Source organism: Rattus norvegicus, chromosome 16, assembly GCF_021556685.1.
Source record: "Rattus norvegicus strain SHRSP/BbbUtx chromosome 16, alternate assembly SHRSP_T2T, whole genome shotgun sequence".
NCBI classification, from domain to species: domain Eukaryota; kingdom Metazoa; phylum Chordata; class Mammalia; order Rodentia; family Muridae; genus Rattus; species Rattus norvegicus.
This window is the reverse complement of record NC_141549.1, coordinates 30,824,139-30,849,402: the sequence shown is the minus strand read 5'-3', so window position 1 is coordinate 30,849,402 and position 25,264 is coordinate 30,824,139. Positions and strand designations below refer to the sequence as shown.

Here is a 25,264-nt window from a genome sequence, read left to right as displayed (position 1 = left end):
ACCCCCACCTGTACTTCCTGTCTGCTGAGATGAGTGATTGCCTGGGGCGCCTGCTGTTTGGGTATCCTGTCAGGACGGACTATGTGCATGAGCTGTAAGCCGAAATAAACCCTCCTTCCTTAAGTCTTCCTGATAGTCTGTCTCCAAATCAAGAAAAGTATATGATACGTTGACCAAAAGGCAGGGTCTCATATTCCAGAGAGAGGCGATTGCCCAGAGGTGGGGCTGGGAGGCAGGTATGAGGGTGATCATCCCATCTCTGAGGAGAGATGAACAGAAGCCTCATGGTTTGCTAAAATTCACCAGTATTGGATTTAGTACCTGTGCCATCTGAACTTCTTCCAGGGGAAAAACATCTAATCAGGGAGATTGAGCAGAGTGATTTTCGCTTGCTTAGGACGATGCTGAAATTAATCAAAAGGCATTTATTAAATACGTAATTGGACTTAGTGCAGCACTGGATGCCCCCGAAGAGCACAGTGTGCACCTGGCCCCTTCACCCCAGCAATTTATAATAAGGAGAAGTGGAGAGACAGGGGAGGGGGGAGGGGACCGGAAGGAAGCTAGAATTTCGTGAGTTCCTCAAGTGTGGCAATCTTATGCAAAGAAAAGATTTCTTTTTCAGTGCTGGAGATTGAAGCCACTCTTCCTCTACCCCAAGAGGCAAGCTTCTACCACTTACCTACACCGTCAGCCCTTGTTTTCCCTTTATAAATGTCGGTCTATCCACTTTACAGACAAGGAAAGTGCTGGAAGTCAAATTTAAGTTGAGTTTGGTGATTCTGAGGCTCTCTGCTCGGCCCTGGTTTGCCCTGGAAGGAGGGCAGACTGACAAGAAAACATGCTCAGGATATAAGGATTTGTTAAAACTGTAAGACATGGCTGGCACAATGGCTAAGCAAATAACAGTGCATGCCATACAAGAGATGACCTGAACGCTAGAACCCACGGTGGAAGATGAGAACCAACCATGTCCTCCACACATGGTGTAGTGTGCATACACGCATGCATTCACATGTCCGTGAGTGCACACACACACAGTAGTAATAATAAATATAGATAATAATGAGCTATGTGATAAACTGGTGCAGTGGCTCTCGCTGTAATCCCAGTGCTTGGGCAATAGAAACAAGAACATCAGGAGTTCAAGGTCATCCTGTCTACTATACAGCAAGGTCAAGGACAGCCTGAATCCATAAGTGTGTGTGCTGAAGAGGAAGAAAAACATAAAAAGAGATGACAAGACAAAGAAAGGGAAAGATGTCAAGAAGGGAGGAAGGAGGAAGAAAGGAAGGACAGACGGATGGGAAATACTCAGAGAATGAGAGGGTGGTTGCCCAGTTTGATGCCCCTCAGCCTTCCTGATCTATTTCCCGTCTTCTCAGCGACTGCACACGAACCCTGTTTGTTCTGTTCCTTACCACATCTCTCATTTTATCCTTCTCATACCTTGCTAACCTATTCTTATTGCATCCCGTGCTCCCCCACCCCCTGTCTTCTAGTAGAATCTCCTAACCATGCCGTCATTTTCCTTTGAACCCAACTACTATTGACTGTGAGTTCACAGCTGGGCTGTGTGATGGCTCTGCCATACAAGATCAGGAGTTCAAGGTCATCTGTAGCTACAGAATGAATTGGAGGCCAGGCTAGGCAACATAAGACTCTGCCTCAAAACACAAAAGAAAAAAAGTCCAACTCAGCTAAACTGGATCTGAACTCAACCTTCCTTATTTTTAAAATATGTTTAGATATTTTTATTTATTATTATTTGAGGGGCAGGGTGTCCGTGGTTTGGTGTACATAGAGGGAGGTCAGGGGATAACATTGCAGAGTTGGTTCTTTCCTGCTACTTAAAAAAAAAAAGATTTATTTATTTACATATGTGAGCAGACAGATACTACCTTCAGACACCAGAAAAGGGTATCAGATCCCATTACAGATGGTTGTGAGCCACAAGGTGGTTGCTGGGAATTGAACTCAGGACCTCTGGAAGAGCATCAGTGCTCTTAACCGCTGAGCCATCTCTCCAGCCCTTTCCTGATACTTTTCATGGGTCTTGAGGATTGAACTCAAGTCATCAGGTCAGGCTTTCAAAGCAAGCACCTTTACCTGCTAAGCCACTCAATGGCCTGACTTTCTGTATTAAATCAAGGGGGGGGGGGAGAGAGAGAGAGAGAGAGAGAGAGAGAGAGAGATTCTTTAGGAATGGAGGTGATTGGTAAGTGACACATGATACTGTGAGTATGAAACCTTAAACTCATTACATCACACACAAACATGCACATGCTCGAGCATGCACATACACATTCCACATTGCTGCCGTGAAATCAGAAAGGAGACTAGTTGGGAAAAGGAAGGGAATCAGTGGGAGGGAACACGAGAAGGCAACGGGTGCTATATAAGCCAAATTCCTTATAAACACGTATGAAAATGCCACCATGAAACCTATCATTACATATAATTAACAGGCGCCAGTAAACGCTTATTTAAAAGAGCAAAGTCCAGTTAAAACTGTGCAGCACATAAGGAGATGTTCTTTGAGGATTTCAGGGTTATTCCTTTCCAGGGCCTGTAGAGAAGCTGGTTTTAGGGAGAGGAAGGAACCAATATGATTCAACTACCTGTTCCAGGACAGGAGGACAGGCATTCTTCCCAACGGACAAGTCCAGCCACTGTCCTTGGGGCCCAGTCTGCTCAGTGTTGATGACACCTTTGCTTCCCAATTCCTCCTCACCCACAGACATTACGGACTCTTCCTCACTTCTCTCTTTACTTCTTCATGAGATAGTCTCATGTGACCCAGGCGTGCCTCTAATCTACTATAGAGCAAAGCCTGGCCTTGAACTCATGATCCTTCTGCCTCTTCTAAGTCCTGAGACTACAGGTGTGTGCTACCACACCCAGTTCCCCAGTACGATTCAGTGTGTGTGTGTGTGTGTGTGTGTGTGTGTGTGTGTGTGTGTTAAAACTTGGGCTGCAGAGATGCCTCAGTGCTACTTAGATACACTAACCATTCTTCCAAAGGACCTGGGTTTGATTCCCAAAAACAACTGTCAAACTCTAGTGTCAGAGGATCCAATAGCTCCTATGGCCTCCCTGGGCAACAGGCATGCACACAGTGCACAGCCCCCCATGCAAATAAAACACTGAAACACATAAAATAAAAACAATTTTAAAATACTTTGTATGTACAAAACAACTTGTCAGGTGGGTGGTGTGTACTAACAATGCCAGATTTCACTGTGCAAAGGCAAGGGGATCAGGAACTGAAAGTCAGTTTCAGCGCACATCAATTTCTAGGTCAGCGTAAGCTACTTGAGACCTTGTTTTAATTTAAAAAAAAAAAATGAGGACTAACCAATGGCTTTTGCTACCAAGCCCGGGATTCACATAGTGGTGACACAAGCCTTTAATTTGAGCACTCCACTAGAGGAGACAAAGACAGGTGAATCTCTGAGGGTTCAAGGCCATCTTGGTCTACATAGTGAGTTTCAGAACAGCAGAGCTATGTAGAGAAACCCTGTCTCAAAAAGCAAAACTGAAACCAAAAATAATCAAAGGACAGAAAAAGAGATGGGGAAAGAAAAAACAGAAACAGAATACCTAAAAAAACAACAACAACAACAAAAACAACAAGAACAACAAAAGCTACAGGAATTTCCTGTGGAGACAACTGTAAATTTGTTATACAAATTAGAATCTATTCTAGGTCAGTCCCTCTACAGGTGGAATTACAATTTTTACTGCGTCTTTTTCCGAACACAGAGCTATCGCTGCAAACAAAAACTACGCAACAGAAATAAGTTAATGTTTAAAGAGTAGTTGACGAAACATGGTTTAAATGGTTGCTCTAGAAATTCATTTTTTTAATTGCCAAATCTCTGATAAACGGATGAAACAACCGCCTGGGCTAGACCGACACCCAAAGCGGGAGTCTGAAGGGAGGGCCACACTCCTCCTGGCTTCTGATCGGCTGATCTAAGTCGAGGGGCGTGGCCTTAGGGGCGGGGCTGGCGCAGAGTGGGTGTGTCCGGGGCGGGGCGCGCAGGTCCAAGTAGGTGCGACTGTCCCGGGCCCTCGGCGCCGGGGCGCTGGTGGAGAGGTCAGGCTGGCGGGGCATCGGCCCGCGACGGCGGGTCATGGCGGCGGGCGGTAGGCTGGAGGACGTGAGTGAGGCGCCGAGCCCCGTCGCCGCCATCCCGCTTCCTGTGCTGAGCTCAGGGGGCGGAGACAGCGGGCTGGGAGCTACCCAGAGTCGCAGCGGCTCCACCATCGGGGACGCGGGGTGCGGGGTGCGGGGTGACGCGACGGGCGGGGACCGCGGATTCCGGGAGCGTCTTCCTGTGTAATCGGAGGGACACGGCAGGGTTGGCGCGGGGGACCCTTCAGTCGGCGGCTCACGTGCAGTGCGCGTCTTTGGTTCCGGAAATGAGAGCTTCACGTGATGCTCACTACCCTGATCGGTCCTTCCTGGGAAAGACTGACAGGCGGACTTTTACGCCCGGGGTGACCCGGCTTATGTGGGCCCTCCTGCTGCGACTGGAGAGCACTGGGTTCCTGGTGTGACACTGGTGCTTGGGCTAATAGCCTCCCTCGGGCGGACCTGTAGCTCTCATCTCCCGGAAACGCAGATTGGAGCATAAGTGTATCATGTGTTTTGAATGTAGGCATGATAGGAACGGAAAGATGTTTGAATCTTAGATGCATGCCTGCTTGCTTTAAAAAAAAAAGTTCCAGGTGGCCCACTTCGCGGTGTAGCCAGTATAGAATGATAATACAATTGGAAAAATCTTGAGTTTATGAACTCATTAAGACACTGATTAATTTGAAATCAGGTGAGAGGGGGGGTGACACTTTGAGAGGAAATTTGCATTTGTTTCCAGAACAAACTATTTTGTCTATTGGCATAATAAAAGCCCTGCCCTTGAGAAATGCAAGGCTGACATTATGTTAGCACAATGACCTGAGCTAATAACTAATAAAAACATTAGCATGGTCTTACATTAAAAAAAAAAAAGTTCCAGAACTGTAAGAGCTTAGATTCTTGTGTGTTTGGGTCCTGCAATCATTTATTTACTTATTATAGATGTGCTAGGTAGCCCTAGCTGGCCTGGTACTCATTATATAGCCTAACCTGGCCTTAAGTTTGCCTAACTGTTCCCTGACAGCCCATTTTAATGCCTCAATGGTGGGAGTACCTTGCCACCTAGCTAGTTGAATTTTCTCCATGAAATATGTTTCTAACAATGGAACTAATCTAAAGCATAGCGCATTGCTTTTGAAATTTTACGAGTGAGATTTCATGGACTGACAATTTCTGGAAGGAATAAATAAGAGGAAAATGAGTGGTTTAGAAAAAACTCGAGCAGTGTTTCTCGGTGCTAACCTGCCCTGGAGTTCTTGGATCTTTCAGAAGTACAGTCCTGGATATTTCTTTCGGCAAACAATCGGGGATGGGTATTTCACCAACAATGAAGTGGCTGAACCTATGGACCTAGGGAGGTTGCCTGCCTTTGGTATTTTGTAGATAACAAAGTGCACATTTAGTGAGCTGTACATGGGCTATGTTGCAAGCCCAGGTGCTTAAGCGAGTCAGTGAATGAATGGCTCGTTTATAAAGACAAGGACTTGTTGCAGCTTTGAATAAATGAACACCCAGGCCTCTGAAGGACCCAAACAAAGGCAGCTCAAAGGGTCTTAAGTAATAGGAGGCATTTTAGAGTCCTCACTGGGGTGAGTGTATAGCAGGCCTAGCTCGTATATAATGACACTGAGTTTTTAATATTTTAAAGCTTAGGCTTTTCATCGAGGGCTGTCTTCTAGCTACTCTAACCTGACTAATCCTGGCACTACGTCCTGCTGTGGCCAGCTCTACCTCTGCTCAGCTCAGGCGCCTCTGTTTATTCCCTTGTCTGCTGTCTGAATCCCTCACCTCTGATTTCTTCTCCCAGAATCCCTTTCTCCCCTGGAAAAGTCACCCTCCACCCCCTGCCTAACTACTGGCTGTCAGCTCTTTATGACAGCCAACTAGAGACAATTCTAGATCAGAGCAGGAAGAACAAATATTTACAAAAATAGAAACCCAGTAATGGGCCATAGAAATGGGAAGACCAGAATCCTAGCATTTAGCTCTCTGCTGGTACAGAATTAACAATTGAAAACAGAGACACACCTTCACAGTATGTACTCTGACATGAATATGGTGCTGTGACCTTACCCGAGATCTGTCTACAAACCATCTTTTGTTGTATGACAACCCTCAGACCAAGAGAGGCAGAGGGGAAATATTTAAAGATATCCCACATGAATTTTGGTTTTTTACAGGCTCACACTAGGTGACTCAGGCTAGCCTCTGGCTTACGGTAATCCTCCTGAAGCCACTATACCTGGGTCCTAGTAAGACTTAATACACTATAGACATAGGTCCCCAAAGGAAGTAGTTACTGGGGGAAGAAAATGAAGAGGTAGTGTAGGGACCAAAATAATAGCTGAATTCTTTGGTAGTAACTCAGTCATAAGTCATGGAAATGGGTTGGGCGAGCATGGTAGAGTTCTTGCTTGCTTAGCATGCACACATCCCTGAGCTCAGTCCTTAGCACCACAGAAACCAGGCATGGTAGCACACATTTGTAATCCCAGCACTGAGGAAGTAAGGGGAAGGAATCTTAAACTTAAGGTCACCCTTGGTCTTAGGGAGCTGTCGGCCAAAATAAAGGAAATGAAGGAGTAATTTGGGGTTCTGGGGGTGTAGCTCAGTGTTAGAGCATTTGCGTATCACTCATGTGGTCCTAGGTTTGTGGTGGGGAGAGATTTGTAAGAAGACAGAAAAGTTGATCGATAAGTTGATTGAAAATGATTCAAGCCAGGCAGTGGTGGCTCACACTTTAATCTCAGCACTCAGGAAACAGGCAAGTGGATCTCTGAGTTTGAGACCAGCCTGGTCTACCTAGTGAGGGTCTACGATAGCCAGGATGACACAGAGACACCTTGTCTTGAAAAACCACCAAAAAAGAAAGAAAGAAAGAAAGAGAGAGAGAGAAAGAAAAAAGAAAAAAGGAAAAAGAAAGAAAGAAAGAAAAGAAAAAGAAAGAAAATGAACTTTGTAAAGCTACAACTTGTCCTATGACAAGTTGAGAAATGAATTAAGCAAGGAGAAGGTGGTGAGACAGGTAGGAGTGGTGTAGAGATGGAAGGGGTTTCCTGAGAGCTCGGGACATGAAGAAGAGAAATGAAGGCTCAGGCTGGAAGTGTGTGTAGAGTTCTTCCAGAGTGCAGCGAGTCCGGTGAAGCATTTGGGTTCTGACCTGAGGGTAATGGGGAAGTACTCACAGCTTTTGTGAGGATAAACCTGAGGGTTATTGTAGACCTCTTGAGAGCATCGAGGAAGACTCCTCAGGTCAGAATACTGAAAGGTTCTAGCAGAAGACCAAGGGAACTCGGAGACAGAGTAGGAAGGGTGGCAGAAATCAGAGATCACATAAAGAACAGGAGAGTAATGAGAGTTCATAGAGGCTGGTATGTGTCTCAGTGACAGAGCACTGCTCTAAGGTTCAGCCCCCAGTGGCAGAAAATAGCCGATTAGTAGAATAAATAAACACATCCCAGGAAAAGAAGGTAGGAAGATGTTGGGCTCAAGACTAGCATGGGCCACATTTTGAGTCGAGGGGAGAGGTCGATATAGAGGTCAGATTTAGTGGCCTCCTTCTTTAATCCCAGCACTTGGAAGGAAGAAAGATGTGGGTCTGTGTGAATTCACAGCAAGTTCAGTCTTTGTAGTGAGTTCAAGACCAGCAGGGTTTTGTGTGTGTGTGTGTGTGTGTGTGTGTGTGTGTGTGTGTATAAAATGGCTCAAGTCAGGTGTCTCCTAGAGGCAGAGGCAGGCAGATCTCTTGAGTTTGAGACCAGCCTGGTCTACAGAGTGAATTTCAGGACAGTAAGGGCTACACAGAAAAATACTGTCTTGAAAAATGAAAAAAAATTAAAAGAGAAGAAAATAACAAATCACTCAGTCAGCCAAGTGCTGTACTAAGCAGGTTTTTTTTTTTTTGTGTAGTAATTTGTTTAAATCTTCCTAAATTTTTATTAGTGCCTTTTTCAGAGAGGAGGAAATTGAAGCTGGAGAGATTGCTCGTTGATTTTACAGAGGACTCAGGTTCTATTCCCAACACCGACCCCCCCCAACCCTCCCACCCCCGGCGTCACAACTTTCTCTAGGGGTCCTGATGCCCTCTTCTCGCCTCATTGAGTACCTCCATGCATGTGGTGTATGTACAATACATACACATAAAATAAAAAATAAATCTTAAAAAAGAAAGAGGAAACAAATAGAGAGGTGGACGTAACTTCCCCATAGCCTGGAAGCAAGGGGACTTGAATTTTGTCTTGGTTTAACTTGGGGACTCCCTATCCCAAAAGCCACAGCTCTAACGACCTCTGATCACAGTTGACCCCCCTCCCTGTGGCCTAATTTCTTCTGATGAGCCTTTGTGCTGCTGCGTGAGCTGTGGAGACCTGTAAAGATAGATGTGGACCATATCCAGATTCCTGCACCAGTGTCTGCCGAGTTAGTCCCTGTGACAGACAAGGAATTAGTGTGTCTAATGTTCTCTACCAGGAAGGATGGACAAATAGGCCTTGGACAAAAGGAAGAAACAAAAACTAGGGAAAGCCTTATTGCCTCTCATGACAGGGAGACACACATAGTGTGTCGGGGACAGCAGTGACATGCTCCAGGTCTTGGGTGTCCAGGAAGGAGCCCTGATGGGAATTAGAATTGTAAGCCAGCCTGGTGGCGATGCAAAGGCAAGAGGCTTGCCACAAGTTGAGTTGAAGTCAGCAAGCTCCTGGTCAGCCACACGTCTCTAGAGAGATTTCCAGGCCCCCCAAACACAAGCAAAATCACACCATAGATTGTGGCAGACAAAGTGGGAGCTTCCTTGTATTGAGTACGAACGGCACAATAGCAGCATGAGGTGTTCAGTCTGAAAATCAAGCAGCAGCAGCATCCAAGTCTGGGTGACACCTTAGAGTCCCATATTGAAATCTAGTACCGAGTGTTGAACCAACCCAGGGCTTCACACGTGCTAGGTAAGAGCTCTGTCTCTGAGCTGTTATCATCCATCTTACTTCTTAGTCTTTAAAAAATAAATTGTGTGTGTGTGTATGTGTGTGTGTGTGTATGTGTGGTGTGTGTATGTGTGTGTATATGTGTGTGTGTATGTGTGTGTGTATGTATGGTGTGTGTATATGTGTGTGTGTGTGTGTGTGTGTATGTATGGTGTGTGTATGTGTGTGTGTGGTGTGTGTATGTATGGTGTGTGTGTGTGTGTGGTATGTGTATGTATGGTGTGTGTATGTGTGTGTGTATGTATGGTGTGTGTGTATGTGTGTGTATGTATGGTGTGTGTGTGTATGTATGTGTGTGTATGTGTGTATGTGTGTGTGTGTATGTATGTGTGTGTGTATGTATGGTGTGTGTGTATGTGTGTGTATGTGTGTGTATGTGTATGTGTGAATGTATGTGTGTATGTATGTGTGTGTATGTATGGTGTGTGTGTGTGTGTGTGTGTGTGTTAGATTTACTTTAGCTATATGAGTGTTTGGATGCACACTTGTATGCATATGTACATGCCTAACCCCTGGAACTCAGGATCTAGAGGTACAGATGGTTGCGAGCCACCATGTCAGTGCTGGGAACCAAACTGCCTCCCATACTTTATTCTTTTTGAGACAGGATCTTGAATATCTTGCCTATGCTAGCCTGGAACTCACTATGTAGCCCAGGCTAGCCTTCAATAGACATTGGATCTGCAGCCTCTGCCTCCCGGGTGCTGAGATTCTAGGCAGTTGGCACTGCTCCTGCACATAGCAGTGTCTAGTAAAGCTCTGAGACTGAGATATACTTTACTTGTCTGCAGCAGAGAACGAGGAGCAACGTGACTGCAGAAACGGCACCTTTAAATGTGGCTGGGATTTTTAGGGTACCACCCAGGACTTGATTTGTGCGCTGTTTTAGTGACCAACAGCTGGATGGTTTTGTGGAGACTCACACTGGTGTCTCCCTGACTGGGTAATGTTGCTCCTGGTACTTAGAATATCTCTGTTTAAATCGACAGCTTGTCTTAGTCACCTTTGGGAGAAACAGGTGGTGCTGGGGACAGGCCCCAGCCCCTCCCACACGCAAGGTGAGCCCCTGACCAGTGAGCTACATCCCCTCTACTAGACACTCTTAGTGAGATCTCTTTTCTAAGTACTGTAGGGCACCAGACAGTTTAATGATCGCATTTGAGGCCTAGTGTGGGAGTGCATGTCTACAGTCCCAGTGGTTAGAGGTAGGAGGGTCAGGAGTTCAAAGCTAGCTTCAGCCACATAGTGGATGTGAGGCCAGCCCGAGCTATCTGTGTGTGCGGTATATAAACTGAGCATGTGTGCCCCCATGCTCCTCTAATTCCACTCTTCCCCTCAGTGCTGCTCTTCCTTTCCTATAACCCACTGAGCTTTAATTAGTGTTACCTGCATGCCCATGGGTCTGCGGCCGTCTACTGGAGCATGGGCTGTCTATCAGCCGCCATACTCCAGAACAGAACGACTTTCCCTCCCCAGCACCTGAGTGCTGGATCAGAGGTGAGTGCTGGATCAGAGGTGGGTGCTGGATCAGAGGTGGGTGCCACCACGGCCCTGCTCCAGCCCCAGCTGGTGGGTGCCACCATGGCTCTGCTCCAGCTGTGCCTTTCAAGGGTTTGATGAAATAGGTTGAAGCAGGACATCATGCTGTAATCTCAGCACTTGAAGTTTGGGGATGAGAGGATTGCTGTGGCTCAGGGGTTTGAGGCCAGCCCGAGCAAAATGGGGAGACTTTATTACAATAAAAAAAATGGATTGCTTAAATTAACATCATGTATGACTTTGTTCTGGAGTTACAGAAATGACTGAAATAGTTGGGCATGATGGCGCATAGCACATTTTTAATTCTAGCACTTCAGAAGTAGAGGCATGTGGATCTGTGAGTTCCAGGACAGCCTGGTCTACATAGTGAGTTCCAGAAGAGCTGGGGCTATGTAGAGAGACTTTGTCTTAAAAACAAAAAGAGAAAGAAAGAAAATGAAACAAAACTACTTCTATGTTGGCAGCACACACCTTTTAATTCCAGTACTTATGATGGAGAAGCAGGTGGAGATTTCTGGGTTAAAGGCCATCTGTATAACAAGACCAGTCTCTGTTTGTCTGTCTGTCTGTCTGTCTGTCTGTCTGTCTGTCTGTCTCTCTCTCTCTCTCTCTCTCGGCTCTGTGGCTTTCAAAGCATGAGTGGGGAGCCAGTCTTGCCTACACAGTGAGTTCAAAATCATCATGAGGTACAGCGAGTATAAACCCTGTCTCGGGCCGGGCGGAACACACTATTAGTCCCTACACTCACGAGGCAGGTAGACCTCTGCGAAGGATTCTGTTTTAATAGAAGTTTGTCCAGCCACCCAGTGATGGTGAACACCTTTAATCCCAGCACTTGGGAGACAGAGACAGGAGAATCGCTGTGAGTCCGAGGTCAGATGGATCTGCACAGCTAGTATCAGGACAACCAGGGCTACACAAAGAAACCCCATCTCAAAAACAAACAGATAAAACTAAATAAAATTAAGTTTCACCAAGTCATATTGCATTATTTTCTGAAGGGAGATCCAAGTCAGGACCCCACGTGTGTCAGGGAAGCTGCCTACCACTCAGCCCCTTTCCAGTTTTGGGATTTGCCATGTTGGGGAGCAAACCTAGGGTGTTACATACGCCAGGGGAGCATGCTGCTTTCCAGCTGTATCCCCAGCTAGTTTTGTTTTTTAGAGAAAGGGTCGTGCCCAGTATTCTAGGCTGGCCTGGAAGGAGCTCTGTTGCCCACACTAGCTTCAGATTCTGGACGACGCTGTCTTAGCCTTAGAACTGACATCACAGTTGTGTGCCACACACAAACAGAAATCATACAGCATAGTTTCAACAGCTTCAGTGTGGTGACTCATGCCTGGGGTCACAGCACTCTGAAGGCTAGGACAGGAGGACTGTCACAAGTGGAAGGCCAGAGTGTGCTACATGATGTTTCTATGACAGCCTTCACAGAAGAATATCTCAAACAGCCAAAAATGCTCATTTTTCTTTTTAAATGCTTTATTGGATGTGTCTTAGAAACGGGATATAGAATGTCTTGCCTGTAACTTATGTGTTTTTCCCTCACAGGGTTCCTTGGATATCCTACAAAGTACGGATGATGACCCGCTTCTGGACACCCAGCCTCTCCCACACCACTCCCTGCATGCTCACTTTAGACCCAGATTCCATCCTCTTCCCACGGTCATCATAGCGAATCTTCTGTTGCTTATACACGTAAGTTCACTGCACAGCTTGTGTTCTTAAAGCACACCAGCATGGAGGCGAAGAGATAGTCCAGTCACAAGATGCTAGAGGACCTGTGTTCTACCTCCAACACCCAGCACAAACCTGGGGACGGATGGGGACACTTCTGGCCATGGGGAGGTGGAGCTAGGAGGATCCCTGGGACTCTCTAGACAGCCTAATCTAATAGGAGGTGAGCCCCCAGATCCTAGTGGGAGACCCCCATCTCCAAAACAAAACAACAAGAATGTCTCCAAGGAACAGCACCCGCGTTCCCCTCTGACTCCCAACTACATACACATGGGCACACATATACAATACATAGCTCTTCGGGGACATTTGAGCTGTATCTATCAGGTTTTTAAATGTATATATTTTTGTACAAATTTTTGTGCTTATACTTCTATATCAAAAGAAAGATGTATTATAGAGATGTTTGCACACATGTAAAAGCATTGTGAATGGCAGTGTTGCTTAACATACTAAGAAATCATAAATTACCTGGTATCCCGAGGACTTCTGTTTCTGCTCCTGAATTCCAGACTAACTGGTCCATGAAGACTGCCTCCACACGAAGTAGGAGAGGGCCCACTCTGGATATGTTGTCCAGCATCCACATTCATGCTGTTGAAAAGTGCACACTCACAAGCACAATAAAGACATAAATAAAGCCAGGCATGGTGGCGCAAGCCTTTAATTCTAGCACTCGGAAGGCAGAAGCAGGCAGTCTCTGTGAGTTCAAGGCCAGCCTGAGCTACTAGTCAAGTTTAGGCCAGTTAAGGCTATACAGTGAGACCCTATCTCAAAAAAAACAAGCATTAGCAGGCAGAGGCAGGAAGATCAAAAGTTAGAAGTCAGTGGGGCTGCATAGTGAGACCTTAGCCTTTTGTTAAATTCATGCAGAGATCAGCATATATACAAATCCATACTAATTAATTAATTTCATCTTTATTTAGTCTTAATACTCTTCTTCCTGTTCTAAGCCCCCATTCATCCCTCTCCACTAGAAGGTGGGCTATGCCTAAGGCTGGCTCCAGAGGGCTAGTGTGGTTGGAGAGTACACTTCTAGCGGGCCCTGGATCTTGCTGGCTTGTCTGCATGCTGCATTTGAGCACTGCTCCTCAGTTCACCCCTTTTCTGTGTTACGGGCCTCTGTTCATCAGTAGTGACTAGCTATGGGCCAGTGGCTGACAATCCCTTCAACTACTTGGACATGCGCCTGGAGTGCTTTTTAACCCCCCCTTTAAAGACACGCTCTCACTCTGTAACCTTCCTGACCTTGAACTCATGATATAGACCAGGCTGGCCTAGAACTCAGAGACCCGTCTGTTTCTGCTTTCCACGTGCTGGCTATTGAATTGTTTTTGAGGGGTAAAATCCTTAAAGGAAGGTTGCTGAATCAAGGTATTTTCAAATTACTTGAGTCAAGATATTTACAAACCTTTCCTGAAAGTGATTCTCAGCCTGGTCAGCCATAAATAATTCTCTTTCCCTGTACCCTGGCCCTGTTTACATTTTTGCCAATCTCTTTAGATACTTGTTCTCCTTCCTTCCATATTATGTGTGTGTTTTGGTGTCCTCAGAGGTAAGAGATGTCAGAGCCCACTGCAGCTGGTGTTAGGGGTAGTGTAGAGGAGTGCCTAACAACAAGGGTGCTGGGAACTGAACTCAGGTCCTCTACAAGAGCACACGTGCTTAACCACAGAGCCGTCTCCCCAGGCTCCGGGAAGTAAACTTTTAAACCATGCTTTCATTAGTTCTTTTAAAAAATATGGGGCTAGAGAGATAGCTCAGTGATTAAGAGCACTGGCTGCTCTTCCAGAGGTCCCGAGTTCAAATCCCAGCAACCAAATGGTGGCTCACAACCATCTGTAATGGGATCTGATGCCCTCTTCTGGTGTGTCTGAAGCCAGCGACAGTGTACTCATATATAATAAATAAATAAATCTTTAAAAAATTTAAAAATGGGGTTCAGAACTAAACAAAGAATTCACAGCTGAAGAATGCTGAATGGCTGAGAAACACCTAAAGAAATGTTCAACATCTTTAGTCATAAGGGAAATGCAAATCAAAACAACCCTGAGATTTCACCTCACACCAGTGAGAATGGCTAAGATCAAAAACTCAGGTGACAACAGATGCTGGCGAGGATGTGGAGAAAGAGGAACACTCCTCCATTGTTGGTGGGATTGCAGACTGGTACAACCATTCTGGAAATCAGTCTGGAGGTTCCTCAGAAAATTGGACATTGAACTGCCTGAGGATCCAGCTATACCTCTCTTGGGCATATACCCAAAAGATGCCCCAACATATAAAAAAGACACGTGCTCCACTATGTTCATCGCAGCCTTATTTATAATAGCCAGAAGCTGGAAAGAACCCAGATGCCCTTCAACAGAAGAATGGATACAGAAAATGTGGTACATCTACACAATGGAATATTACTCAGCTATCAAAAACAATGCCTTTATGAAATTCGTAGGCAAATGGTTGGAACTGGAAAATATCATCCTGAGTGAGGTAACCCAATCACAGAAAAACACACATGGTATGCACTCATTGATAAGTGGCTATTAGCCCAAATGCTTGAATTACCCTAGATGCCTAGAACACATGAAACTTAAGACGAATGATCAAAATGTAAATGCTTCACTCCTTCTTTAAAAGGGAAACAAGAATACCCTTGGCAGGGAATAGAGAGGCAAAGATTAAAACAGAGACTGAAGGAACACCCATTCAGAGCCTGCCCCACATGTGGCCCATACATATACAGCCACCCAATTAGACAAGATGGATGAAGCAAAGAAGTGCAGGCTGACAGGAGCCGGATGTAGATCGCTCCTGAGAGACACAGCCAGAATACAGCAAATACAGAGGCGAATGCCAGCAGCAAACCACTGAACTGAGAATAGGACTCCCGTTGAAGGAATCAGAGAAAGAACTGGAAGAGCTTGAAGGGGCTCGTGACCCCTTATGAACAACAATGCCAAGCAACCAGAGCTTCCAGGGACTAAGCCACTACCTAAAGACTATACATGGACTGACCCTGGACTCTGACCTCATAGGTAGCAATGAATATCCTAGTAAGAGCACCAGTGGAAGGGGAAGCCCTGGGTCCTGCCAAGACTGAACCCCCAGTGAACGTGATTGTTGGGGGGGAGGGAGGTAATGGGGAGAGGATGGGGAGGGGAACACCCATACAGAAGGGGAGGGGGAGGGATTAGGGGGATGTTTGCCCGGAAACCGGGAAAGGGAATAACATTCGAAATGTAAATAAGAAATACTCAAGTTAATAAAAAAAATTAAAAAAATATGTATTTCTAGTTTTGTGGTGAGGAGGATGGCAGGTGTCCTGGAGGCTAGAAGAGAGTATGGGGCCCCTTGGGCTGGGAATCAGTGAGCCACTTGACATAGGGGACAGGGGACTGAACCTTTAAAGTCACACACACACACACACACACACACACACACACACACACACACACACACACGTACACGAATGAGAAAGACACAAAACCTCGACATTAATTGGGATTTAGGGTGGTTTTACTCTCTTATCTGTGCTGTTGTCTGTGATTTCCTACATGTTTTTTTTCATCTGTGATGTGCAATCTGCCTACGTAGCCCAGACTAATCTGAAAATTTCCATCCTCCCGAGGGTTAGGACTACAGGGATGTGCCTCTCTGCCCAGCTTCTAGAAATTTTTATAATGCTTTTGGTTAAAAAAAAAAATCAAATCATTTGTAAGAACAGAGTAGCAGGGGGAGGACTGGCTGTCCTCCTAGAGGACCCAGGTTCAGTTCTCAGCACCCACGTGGCAGCTCACAACTCTGTGACTCCAGTTCCAGGGGATCTGGTACCCTCCACAGACACGCGTGCAGGCGGAACCCCAGTGTACATAAAGAGAAATGCATCTTTAAAAAGAAGCGTGGGATCGCGGAAGGCAGAGGGACTGTTAGGAGATGCCAGTGCCTGTATTTGTTAGGATTTTTGTCACGTCGGTGTGTGAGCACGTAGTCACACCTGTGTGCGTGGAGGTGTGTGTGCCACAGCACACAGAGGCGTCAGGACAGAGTCAGTTCTCTTGTTCCGCTGTTTCAATCCTAGAGTCATACTCAGGTTGTCTGTCTGTCCTGGTGAGGTGACCAGTGCCTCTCCCCGCTGAGCGCCTCACGGTCCCTGACTGAAACCTTCACATTTACTGTGACCCCTGTGCTTCTGTCTCCACCAGGTCGTGTTTGTCACGTTAGCATTTCTAACAGGTGTGCTGTGTTTGTACCCTGATCCCAATGAAGACAAGTGCCCAGAGAACTACACCAACCCACTGAAGGTTCAGACGGCCATAATCCTTGGGAAAGTTATCCTGTGGATTCTGCATTTGCTCTTTGAACGCTATATCCAGTATCACCACAGGAAAGTCCGGAGCCGAGGCTATTCCCAGATCTACCGGTCCACGAGGCATCTCAAGGCACTGGCCCTCACCATCCACTCTTCTGGTAAATACCATGTCTCTCAACTGCTCTGTGGCTTGAGTGCCAAAAATGACCCCAAAAAGGACATGTGGAACTTGATTTTATTGAGTTTATATAAGCAAATTTATTCTCTTTTTGAGAGTGAGATGTTTTATAGCCCCTATTCTGAATTTTTCTTTTGGTGGGAAGAAGGAGGGACATGCTAAGGAAGCACTTTGTCACTGGGCTATGTCCTGCCCACCTCTTGAAGCTCTTCTTACATTAGTCTCCATGGTTGTTTTGAAATAGGATCTCACTGTGTCTTATAGGCTGGCACTCCTAAGACTCTTTTCCATCAGGCTGGCCTCCACCTCGTGACAATCCTTCTGTCTCTGCCTCCCAAGTCAGTGCTAGGATTATAGGTGTGTGTCACCATCCTGGGCATATAGCCTTAATTTTCATTTGAAATTTGTATTTGCTATGGAAGTGATACTAGTATGTCCCCTTTCTAAATGTAGAATTTTCCGTCTTTATGCTATCAGCTATCTCATTTGCTCAAGGAGGAAGGGTGCTGCTGCTCTTTGGCAGTCTGAGAAAAGGTTAGATTAGAAAAAATTAGAAAACCTCCCCAAGGTGGAGTCAGGAGGCCCTGGAGTTCAAAGCCAGCCTCGGCTATGAAGCAAGTTTGAAGCCATTGTGGACTACCTAGGACCTTATCTCAACAAATAAACAAACACTCAAACAAAACAACAACAAAACCCAAAACTCACCCTCCCCTAAAAAGGATTTTTAAAATGAAATCTTTTGCTATAGGAAATGATAGTAAGTTGTTAGGAAACAGGAAAATAAGCTGTGTTATTCAAAACAGAAAATTTAAACCACTGTGTTTTAAGCTGTGCCTGGTAAGTCTAGCTACCTGGAAGGCTGAGCCAGGCCTGCTGGAGCTGCAGACTTTTATTCTGGGTAACTCAGTATCATGGTAAAAATTATCCCTGTGCTTCCGGAATAAGCACTCAGACACCAGTGACAGTGGGGAGATGTTAGCAAGGGACCAACGTTGAGATAGCTCTGGGAAAGCCTTGGTCCTGGGTCCAGTTTGCTCTCATGTTTTTTGTTGTTTTGGTTTGGTTTTGTTTGGTTTTTGGAACAGGATTTCTCTCTGTAGCCCTGGCTGTCAGGAATTTACTCTGTAGACCAGGCTGGACTTGAGCTCAGAGATCCACCTGCTTCTGCCTCCAGAGTGCTGGGATTAAAGGTATGTGTGATCACCACCACCGCTACCTGGCTGCACTCCTGTTGAATATGCTAAAACCACAGGTGACTTTTTGGAGGTGTACATGGGTGGTAGCAGGTTTTTAAAGGCAGCAACCCATTGTTTCTCCAGGTCAGTGTGTTCAGACCGGAACAGGTCATTGTTCCAGGTAGCAAGTGAAAGTCATGGTTGGCAAACAGGCAGTACAAACAGTTCTTTAAGCAAGTCACTACGTAAACCAATAAATCAGTATCTCATAATTGAACTTTTCTACCTTCTTCATTAGTGTTTTAGTTGGGGTTTCGATTGCTGTGAGGAGACACCATGACCACAGAAACTCTTAGAAAGATTTGACTGGGACTGGCTTACAGGTCAGAGGTTTAGTCCACTGTCATCATGGCAGGAAGCAGAGCAGTACACAGGCAGACATGGTGCTGGAGAAGGAGACAAGAGTTCTACGTCTGGATCCACACACAGCAGGAAGAGAGACACTAGGACTGGCTTGAGCATCCAAAACCTCAAAGCCCTTCCCCAGTGACACAGTTCTTCCAAGAAGGCTGTACCTCAAGAAATAGTGCCACTCCCTGCGAGTCTATGGGGGCCATTGAAACCATCACGATTATTAGAAAGATCCCGTCACAAAACTCGGCATAAACAGGACTCAAGATTCGCTTGTGATGAAATACTTGGCTGTCTTTCCCAAGGGCCATGGTTGAATTGCTGGTGCCTACACATACAGTCCTACTGTCTACAGGAGCTGCATGGGTCCTGAGTCAGGGCAAGATTAGTACCACACACAGGGTCTAGCCTCCCTCTCTCAATTGTTGTATGGCTTTCAGAAGCTTAATTGAATGAAATTGAACTGAACTAGGGAGTTTTGGGACAGTGTCAAATTTTGACCTTCTTAGAAAAAAAAGGCTTGTAAGTTAGACAGAATTGAGTTTTCTTCTATATTCTGTTAGCACATGACCAAAGGGTAACTCACAAGCTCTTCCACACAACAGAGGTCTGAGCGGCAGCTAAAGCAATACACTCAGCAGACAGAGCACAGGGTAGTGGTTATTACTCCTAGACTCTACATGGATGATCGCAGGTTCTAACTGATGTATAGCCACTGTGTGACCAGAAGATGTCCCCATAACATTAGAATAAAAACAGAAACGTAACCATTTTACCTACCGTATGTGACCATATGAGAGTAAAGAAAACTCTCAAGGAATGATCTGGAAATAATAGTTTCGGTTTGTTTCTTTGTTTGTTTGTTTTTGAAAGCCTGTAAATAATAGCTTTCAAATTCACCAAGATATTATTTGGTCTTTACCATTTTCATATCTGACTTTAAGTTAGATATGATGAAACCTGAGCCTTCAGGATGCTGAGACAGGAGGATGGTCAGTGAATTCAAGGCCAGTCTACATTATGTTGGAGCCCTATCTCAATAATAATATTTTTTCACATGTTCAGAAGAACCAAAAGAAGTCAGTTTAGTAATGATATAATTCTATAAAGCCAAGAAATCATTCCTTAGTTTTAAAACAAGGTCAGATTCTTTGGTTTTTCTGCTCTTGTTGGTAGTGCTAGAGGCTAAACCCAGGACATTGAACTTCCTGGCAAACATCTTACCACTGGGATAACTTTTAACTCCTTGTGTTTTGGAGATGAGGTCTCATGTAGCCCAGAATGGCCTCAAACTCATTATCTAGGCTTCATCCTCCTGCCTCTCTCTACCTTTTGAATTCAGGGTTTACAGTTCCTGTCTTTGATTCCATGTGGCTCTGGGGATCGAACCCAGGCTGTCATTCATGCTGGACAAAAATTCTACCAGTCAACCTATATAGCCAGCTCTCCAGATATTTTTTTAATGAATTTTAATTTCCAACCTCTTGAGCTTCCCCAAGTCTGGCCAGTGGAGCAGAAATTCTACTGATTGCTGGTCTCTCTGGTGACTGGACACATGTTTAGGCTGTGTAGAGCCTACCCCTATTAGCATAAACTCTTGTTGATCTTATGGGTTTGCTGTATATAACAACCCAGTTCTTTCATGTAGGAAATTACTACAAGGGCTTAATGAAATTGGAGGTGGATGGATGGATGGATGGCAACAGACAGACAGACAGATGACAACTTATGGAAAGCAGGCCAAAACATGTTAAATGAAGAGCTGTGTCCCATTGCTTTCTCTTTCCCTCCCTTCCTTAGGCAACACAGCTCTCCTCCTCCTCCTCTGTGTGCAGTACTCTTTCCCTGAGCCCAACAAGCTATACCTTGAGCTCATTCTGGCTGTTCTGGCCCTGGAGCTGATCTGTTCCCTGAGCTGCCTGGTCCTCTATACAGGTAAGAATGGAAGCCGCTGTCCTGTGCTCTGCCTGTCTCTCTTCTGTAGTCAGAAGAGAAGCATAGCCTGCTATTTTAGGGAGCGCCTCCCCCTTAGCTGAGGACTCCTTTAGCACCCCTGTCACTGACTATGACCACTTCCGGCCACTCTGCTTTCAGACCAACAGCAAGAGAAAGCCATTACCAGTGAGTCAATTTCTACATCAGTACTGTTCATAGATTTTTGGGAACCTTTAACATGTCAGGCAGCTCACAATGGACAGGAGCTTCACTCCAAGGGCTTGGTGCCTCTGGTCTCCAGAAAGCACAGGGACACACATCCTTTAATTAAGACAGAATTTTCAGCCAACAGAAGCCAAGCTTTCTTAGAAAACAAAACAACATCTTTGCTTCCCACAAGGCAGTGCTTCTCAACCTTCCTAATGCTGTGACCCTTTAATACAGTTCCTCATGCTGTAGTGACCCCAACCATAAAGTTCTTCTCATTGCCACTTCATAACTGTAATTCTGTTATTAATTGTAATGTAAATCTATGATATGTAGGAGATCTAATCGATCTCGGTGAAAGAGACATTTGACACCTGAAGAAGCAAAGACCCCCAGGTTGAGAGCTGCTGTTATAGCAACCAGAATGGCCCTGAATTCACAACCAATTCCCTGTTTTTGCTGCCCACGTGTTGGGATTATAGCTGAGTCAGCACATTAGACCCTGCATATAAATTTGGCATCTAAATTAAAAACAAAGACCAGGCCAATGGCACACACATTTAATCCCAACCAATACTTGGAAGGGAAACCCATGCGAGTCTCTTGAATTTCAGGCCAGCCTGGTCTACAGAGTGAGACCCTGTCTCAAGAAAAAACAAAGTACCCACTTCATGATGTGGTCAGGGGAGTGGGTCATCTGTCTAGGAGAGTCAAGCTGTGCCTCATATGTTGTGATGGTCACCTATTGTTTCGTCATTGTTATTTTGTTACTAATGATAATCTTGGCAGTCCCTGTGACTAGTCCTTTCTTAGAAGACTTTGAAATGTGTACATTGAAAAGTATGCATATTCAAGCTGTTCACTCATTATGCAATCTCATATATATTATCTGTGCAAAAGAGTAACAAGTTAGTGTAATGTGGACAAATGAATATAGCCAGTTCTGCAGAAATAGGTAATGACTGAAGATGATTTTATTATTTCAGTAAAGATTAGGAGATTTAACAAAGCCAAGCCACAGCCTGATGTACTTGAAGAAGAAAAATGTTATGCTTACCCCAGCAATATTGCCTCAGAAACTGGCTTCAGGTAAGAATTGAATTGGCAGTAAACGTTGAGATTAACTTTTCCTCCTTCACTTACCTGATGGTACGCGCCTGTGATCCTAGCTACTTGAGAGGCAGAGGTGAGGTGGGTCCCTAGCTGAGGCAACTTAGCAAAATCTTGACATAAGTAATTTTCTTGTTTTTATAAAAGCTAAGGATGTAGTCAGAGGCTATATGTATGAGTTTCAGGGTCCGTCCCTAGCATCTGACACACATGCATATGCACATGCATGCACACACACATGCACATTCACACACATATGTACACGCACATACACACACAGAGGCTAAGGTGGGAGAACCCCAATTTTGAGGCCAGCAGAAAGAATTTTATTTCAGAGAAGTAAGCATTTTTCTTCCTGTAAACCATTCATAGTATTTTTGGTTGTTTTGAAACAAGGTCTTACTACGTAGTCTTGGCTGGCCTTGAACTCACAAAGATCCTCCGGTCTCTACCAGTTAGGATCAGAGGTATGCCCCAGGACTCCCAGCTCTAACATAAGTTTTTAACGAGCCTTCATTACTGGAAAAGTAGATTATTTATAATAGAGCTGGCAGGCTGACCAACCCAGTTACCACCAGGCCCACACAATCACTTACCCTATCTTTTCTTAGTTAGGTTTTATTGCCGTAAATAGGTACTGTGACTGTGGCCGCTCTTATAAAGGGGAACGTTTAATTGGAACTGGCTTACAGTTCAAAGGTTTAGTCCATTACCATGGCGAGAAGCATGGCGGCATGCAGGCAGACATGGGGCTTCAGAAAGAGCTGAGAGTTCTAGACTGTTCCACACTGGGTATAGCTTGGGCATAGGGGATCTTAAAGCCCACCCCCACAGTGACACACTTCCTCCAACAAGGCCACACCTACTGTAACAAGGTCTCACCTCCTAATAGTACCCCTCCCTATAGGCCAAGCGTTCAAACATAGGGGTTTATGGGGACTATACCTATTCAAACCACCACACCATCTGGAATTCCTGAAGGGGCCTGTCCTGCAGGTCCAAAGCTGCAGGATCTCCATGACAGGACAACAGGATATCCAGGAGGAGTCCTGTTAAGGATCCAGTATTGACAGTGTAGCAGAAGCTAGTGGCCTTGGACCAGACCCATGACTCATTGTAGTGAACATTTGCCAGTTAAGATGTTTGGATAAAAACTTAAACTGCGTGACACACTGTAACACCCTACAGCTGGTGTGTGTCACACTACATGAGATGTGACACACTACGTTCACAACGAGATGGGTTTCTGTTATTGTTTTTGTGAGGGTTGTTTGGTTTTTTGGGGGGGAGAGGTTGCAAGACTGGGGTGCATGGCATGAAACTCACAAAGAATCAAAAAATTCTTAATCATTCAAGAACAAAATCCATGTAAATTTTTAAATGAGCAAGTATTACTCAGGAAAATAGAAGTTTATATATGAAGTATAATGGTAGACTTTACCTTAGCTTAGCTGTGAAAAATTAATTTGTATAGTGATATGTATATTCTGAATGCAGATTTAGCCTGAAATTGTAATATTCACTGGATTGAGAGAACGGGCATGCGTGATGTGACAATGGAGTGGGGAAGAGCAGAGCTAAACCCCTGCTCTTTCTGTGTTTTGGGTTCAGGATCACATCTTACCTGGGTTGAGACTAGACTCCTGCTTGCTGTGTGGCTATATAGCCCAGGGGAGACTCTTGGCATCTTCCCTTAGCCTACTGAGTCCTGGGATCTGGCTGTGTTGCTATGTAGCCCAGGATAGACTCAAACACCTGACCCTCTTCTTTAGCTTTGTGAATACTGAACTCACTATGTAGACCAGGCTAGCCTCCAACTCACAGAGATCCACCTACCTCTTGCTGTGTTTCTGTGTAGTCCAGGGTGTGAGTTCCAAGACAGTCAGAGCTACTTAGAACAAGACCATTATGTGTGTGTGTGTGTGTGTGTGTGTGTGTGTGTGTGTGTGTGTGTGTATGTATGTTTTTGTTAGCCAACAATGACTGTCTCTGGGCACAAAGGCCAAGAATCTGGTTGTTGTTTAGCCCATAAGACTAGTGTCTGACTGGGTCTGAGCAGTCCCAACATGGTTCTGGACTCCCGGAGACATCCTAGAGAGCTGCCAATTTTCAGTCGACTTTGGAATCCTGAAGAAGTCAGTTCTAGTACCAGGAAGGAATGGCTCAAGGACAGGATAGACAGAATGCCAGTGAGAAGCAGGCGAGAAGCAGAAGTTCCTCCATCGTGTCCTTTATGGGGCTGCCACCAGGAGGTGTAGCTAGATTTAGAGAGTGGGTCTTCTGCCTCCATAATCCAACTAAGAAAACTCCCTCGTGGGTGTGCCCACCTGCTTGAGTTTGAGAGAATCCCAGATGTAGTCAAGTTGACAACCAAGATTAGTTGTCACATTCATTCCCAACACATTAGGATGGTGCTTATTTTGCAGGAATGGGTTGGCCATTGAGACAGGGTCTTACTAATTAGCCCTGGCTGTTCTGGAAGTTGGTTGACTCTGAACTCCCAGAGATCTGCCTGCTTCTGCCTCCCGAGTGCTGGGATTAAAGGCACCAACATCTCCCAGTTCATGTGTTGACTTTAAATTGTAAGAACTTAAATGCCTTTTCTGAGGTCCAAAAAACAAAACAAAACAAAAAATAAATAAATAAAGGCAACGTGTACTAAGCAGGTTGATTTCCAGAGCAGAAGTCACTAAGTTCATTCATGAAAGACTGGTGTTGGGATATCCCTGGGGAATAAAACCTGAGAGAAAGCACTGGGCAAAGCGTGCCTTAGTGAAGGCCACTGAGGACTCAGTGGAATGAGACCAAAGAGTGCTGGTGCTTTCGTGTAACCCACTTATATCTCGAATTCTGCAGGACTGTTTCAAGCCTAGAAGAAATTGTTGAAAAGCAAGGGGACATAATCGTGTACCTGAAGCGACACAATGCCCTGCTGAGTAAGCGGTTGTTGGAGCTGGCGACTCAGCCAGCCAGGACGTGAGAGGCTCAGGGGCATGAGCCACTGCCTGAGCCACAGTGACTGCAGACCGCCTGGCTGCATGGCTGCCACGGGAAACCTCAGCCTTGCAGGAGTCACGTTCACAGTGTGTGCTGGGAACCTGAATCCAGTTCTACCGGTGTAGAATGCAGCATATGTCCCAGAGGCGGGGTGGGCCTCCAAGCGGCTTATAAAGGTCTAGAAAACTTGAGAATGTTTTGTATGTTGTGAATAATTTAACTTCTTGACTTTTCTGGAATCTGGGATATAGTTTAAGTACCCCGGCATAACGTGGTTCTTTATCAAGGAAGTGTGACATAACAATCTGCTGGAAACGGGAAGTTCCAGCAGGAAATCAGTAAGTTCCTGCCACAGTTAAGCTGCTGAGAGAGGGCATTATTTGCTGTGGTTGAAGTTCTCTCCTAAAGAGTCTGGCATGATTTATATGTGTATGGGCACGTTGGATGAGGGAGAGGCCTCCTGAGCTGTTTTCTGCTTGCTTGTTTGTTTTCCAGAGCTGGGGACCAAACCCAAGTGCCCCCTCACACATGATAGGCAAA

The 25,264-nt window shown here is 45.4% G+C and overlaps 1 protein-coding gene across 1 annotated transcript; it reads left to right on the top strand.

The window, feature by feature from the left end:
* Nucleotides 1–4,078: 4,078 nt before the first annotated feature.
* On the top strand, nt 4,079–24,915 carry Tmem192 (transmembrane protein 192). The gene is made up of 6 exons (NM_001014141.1): nt 4,079–4,166; nt 12,217–12,363; nt 16,605–16,869; nt 20,276–20,410; nt 21,604–21,706; nt 24,584–24,915. Exons 1-6 carry the CDS (start codon nt 4,140–4,142, stop codon nt 24,705–24,707), a joined length of 801 nt encoding a protein of 266 aa, NP_001014163.1. The 5' UTR covers nt 4,079–4,139; the 3' UTR covers nt 24,708–24,915.
* The last annotated feature ends 349 nt before the right edge of the window (nt 24,916–25,264 follow it).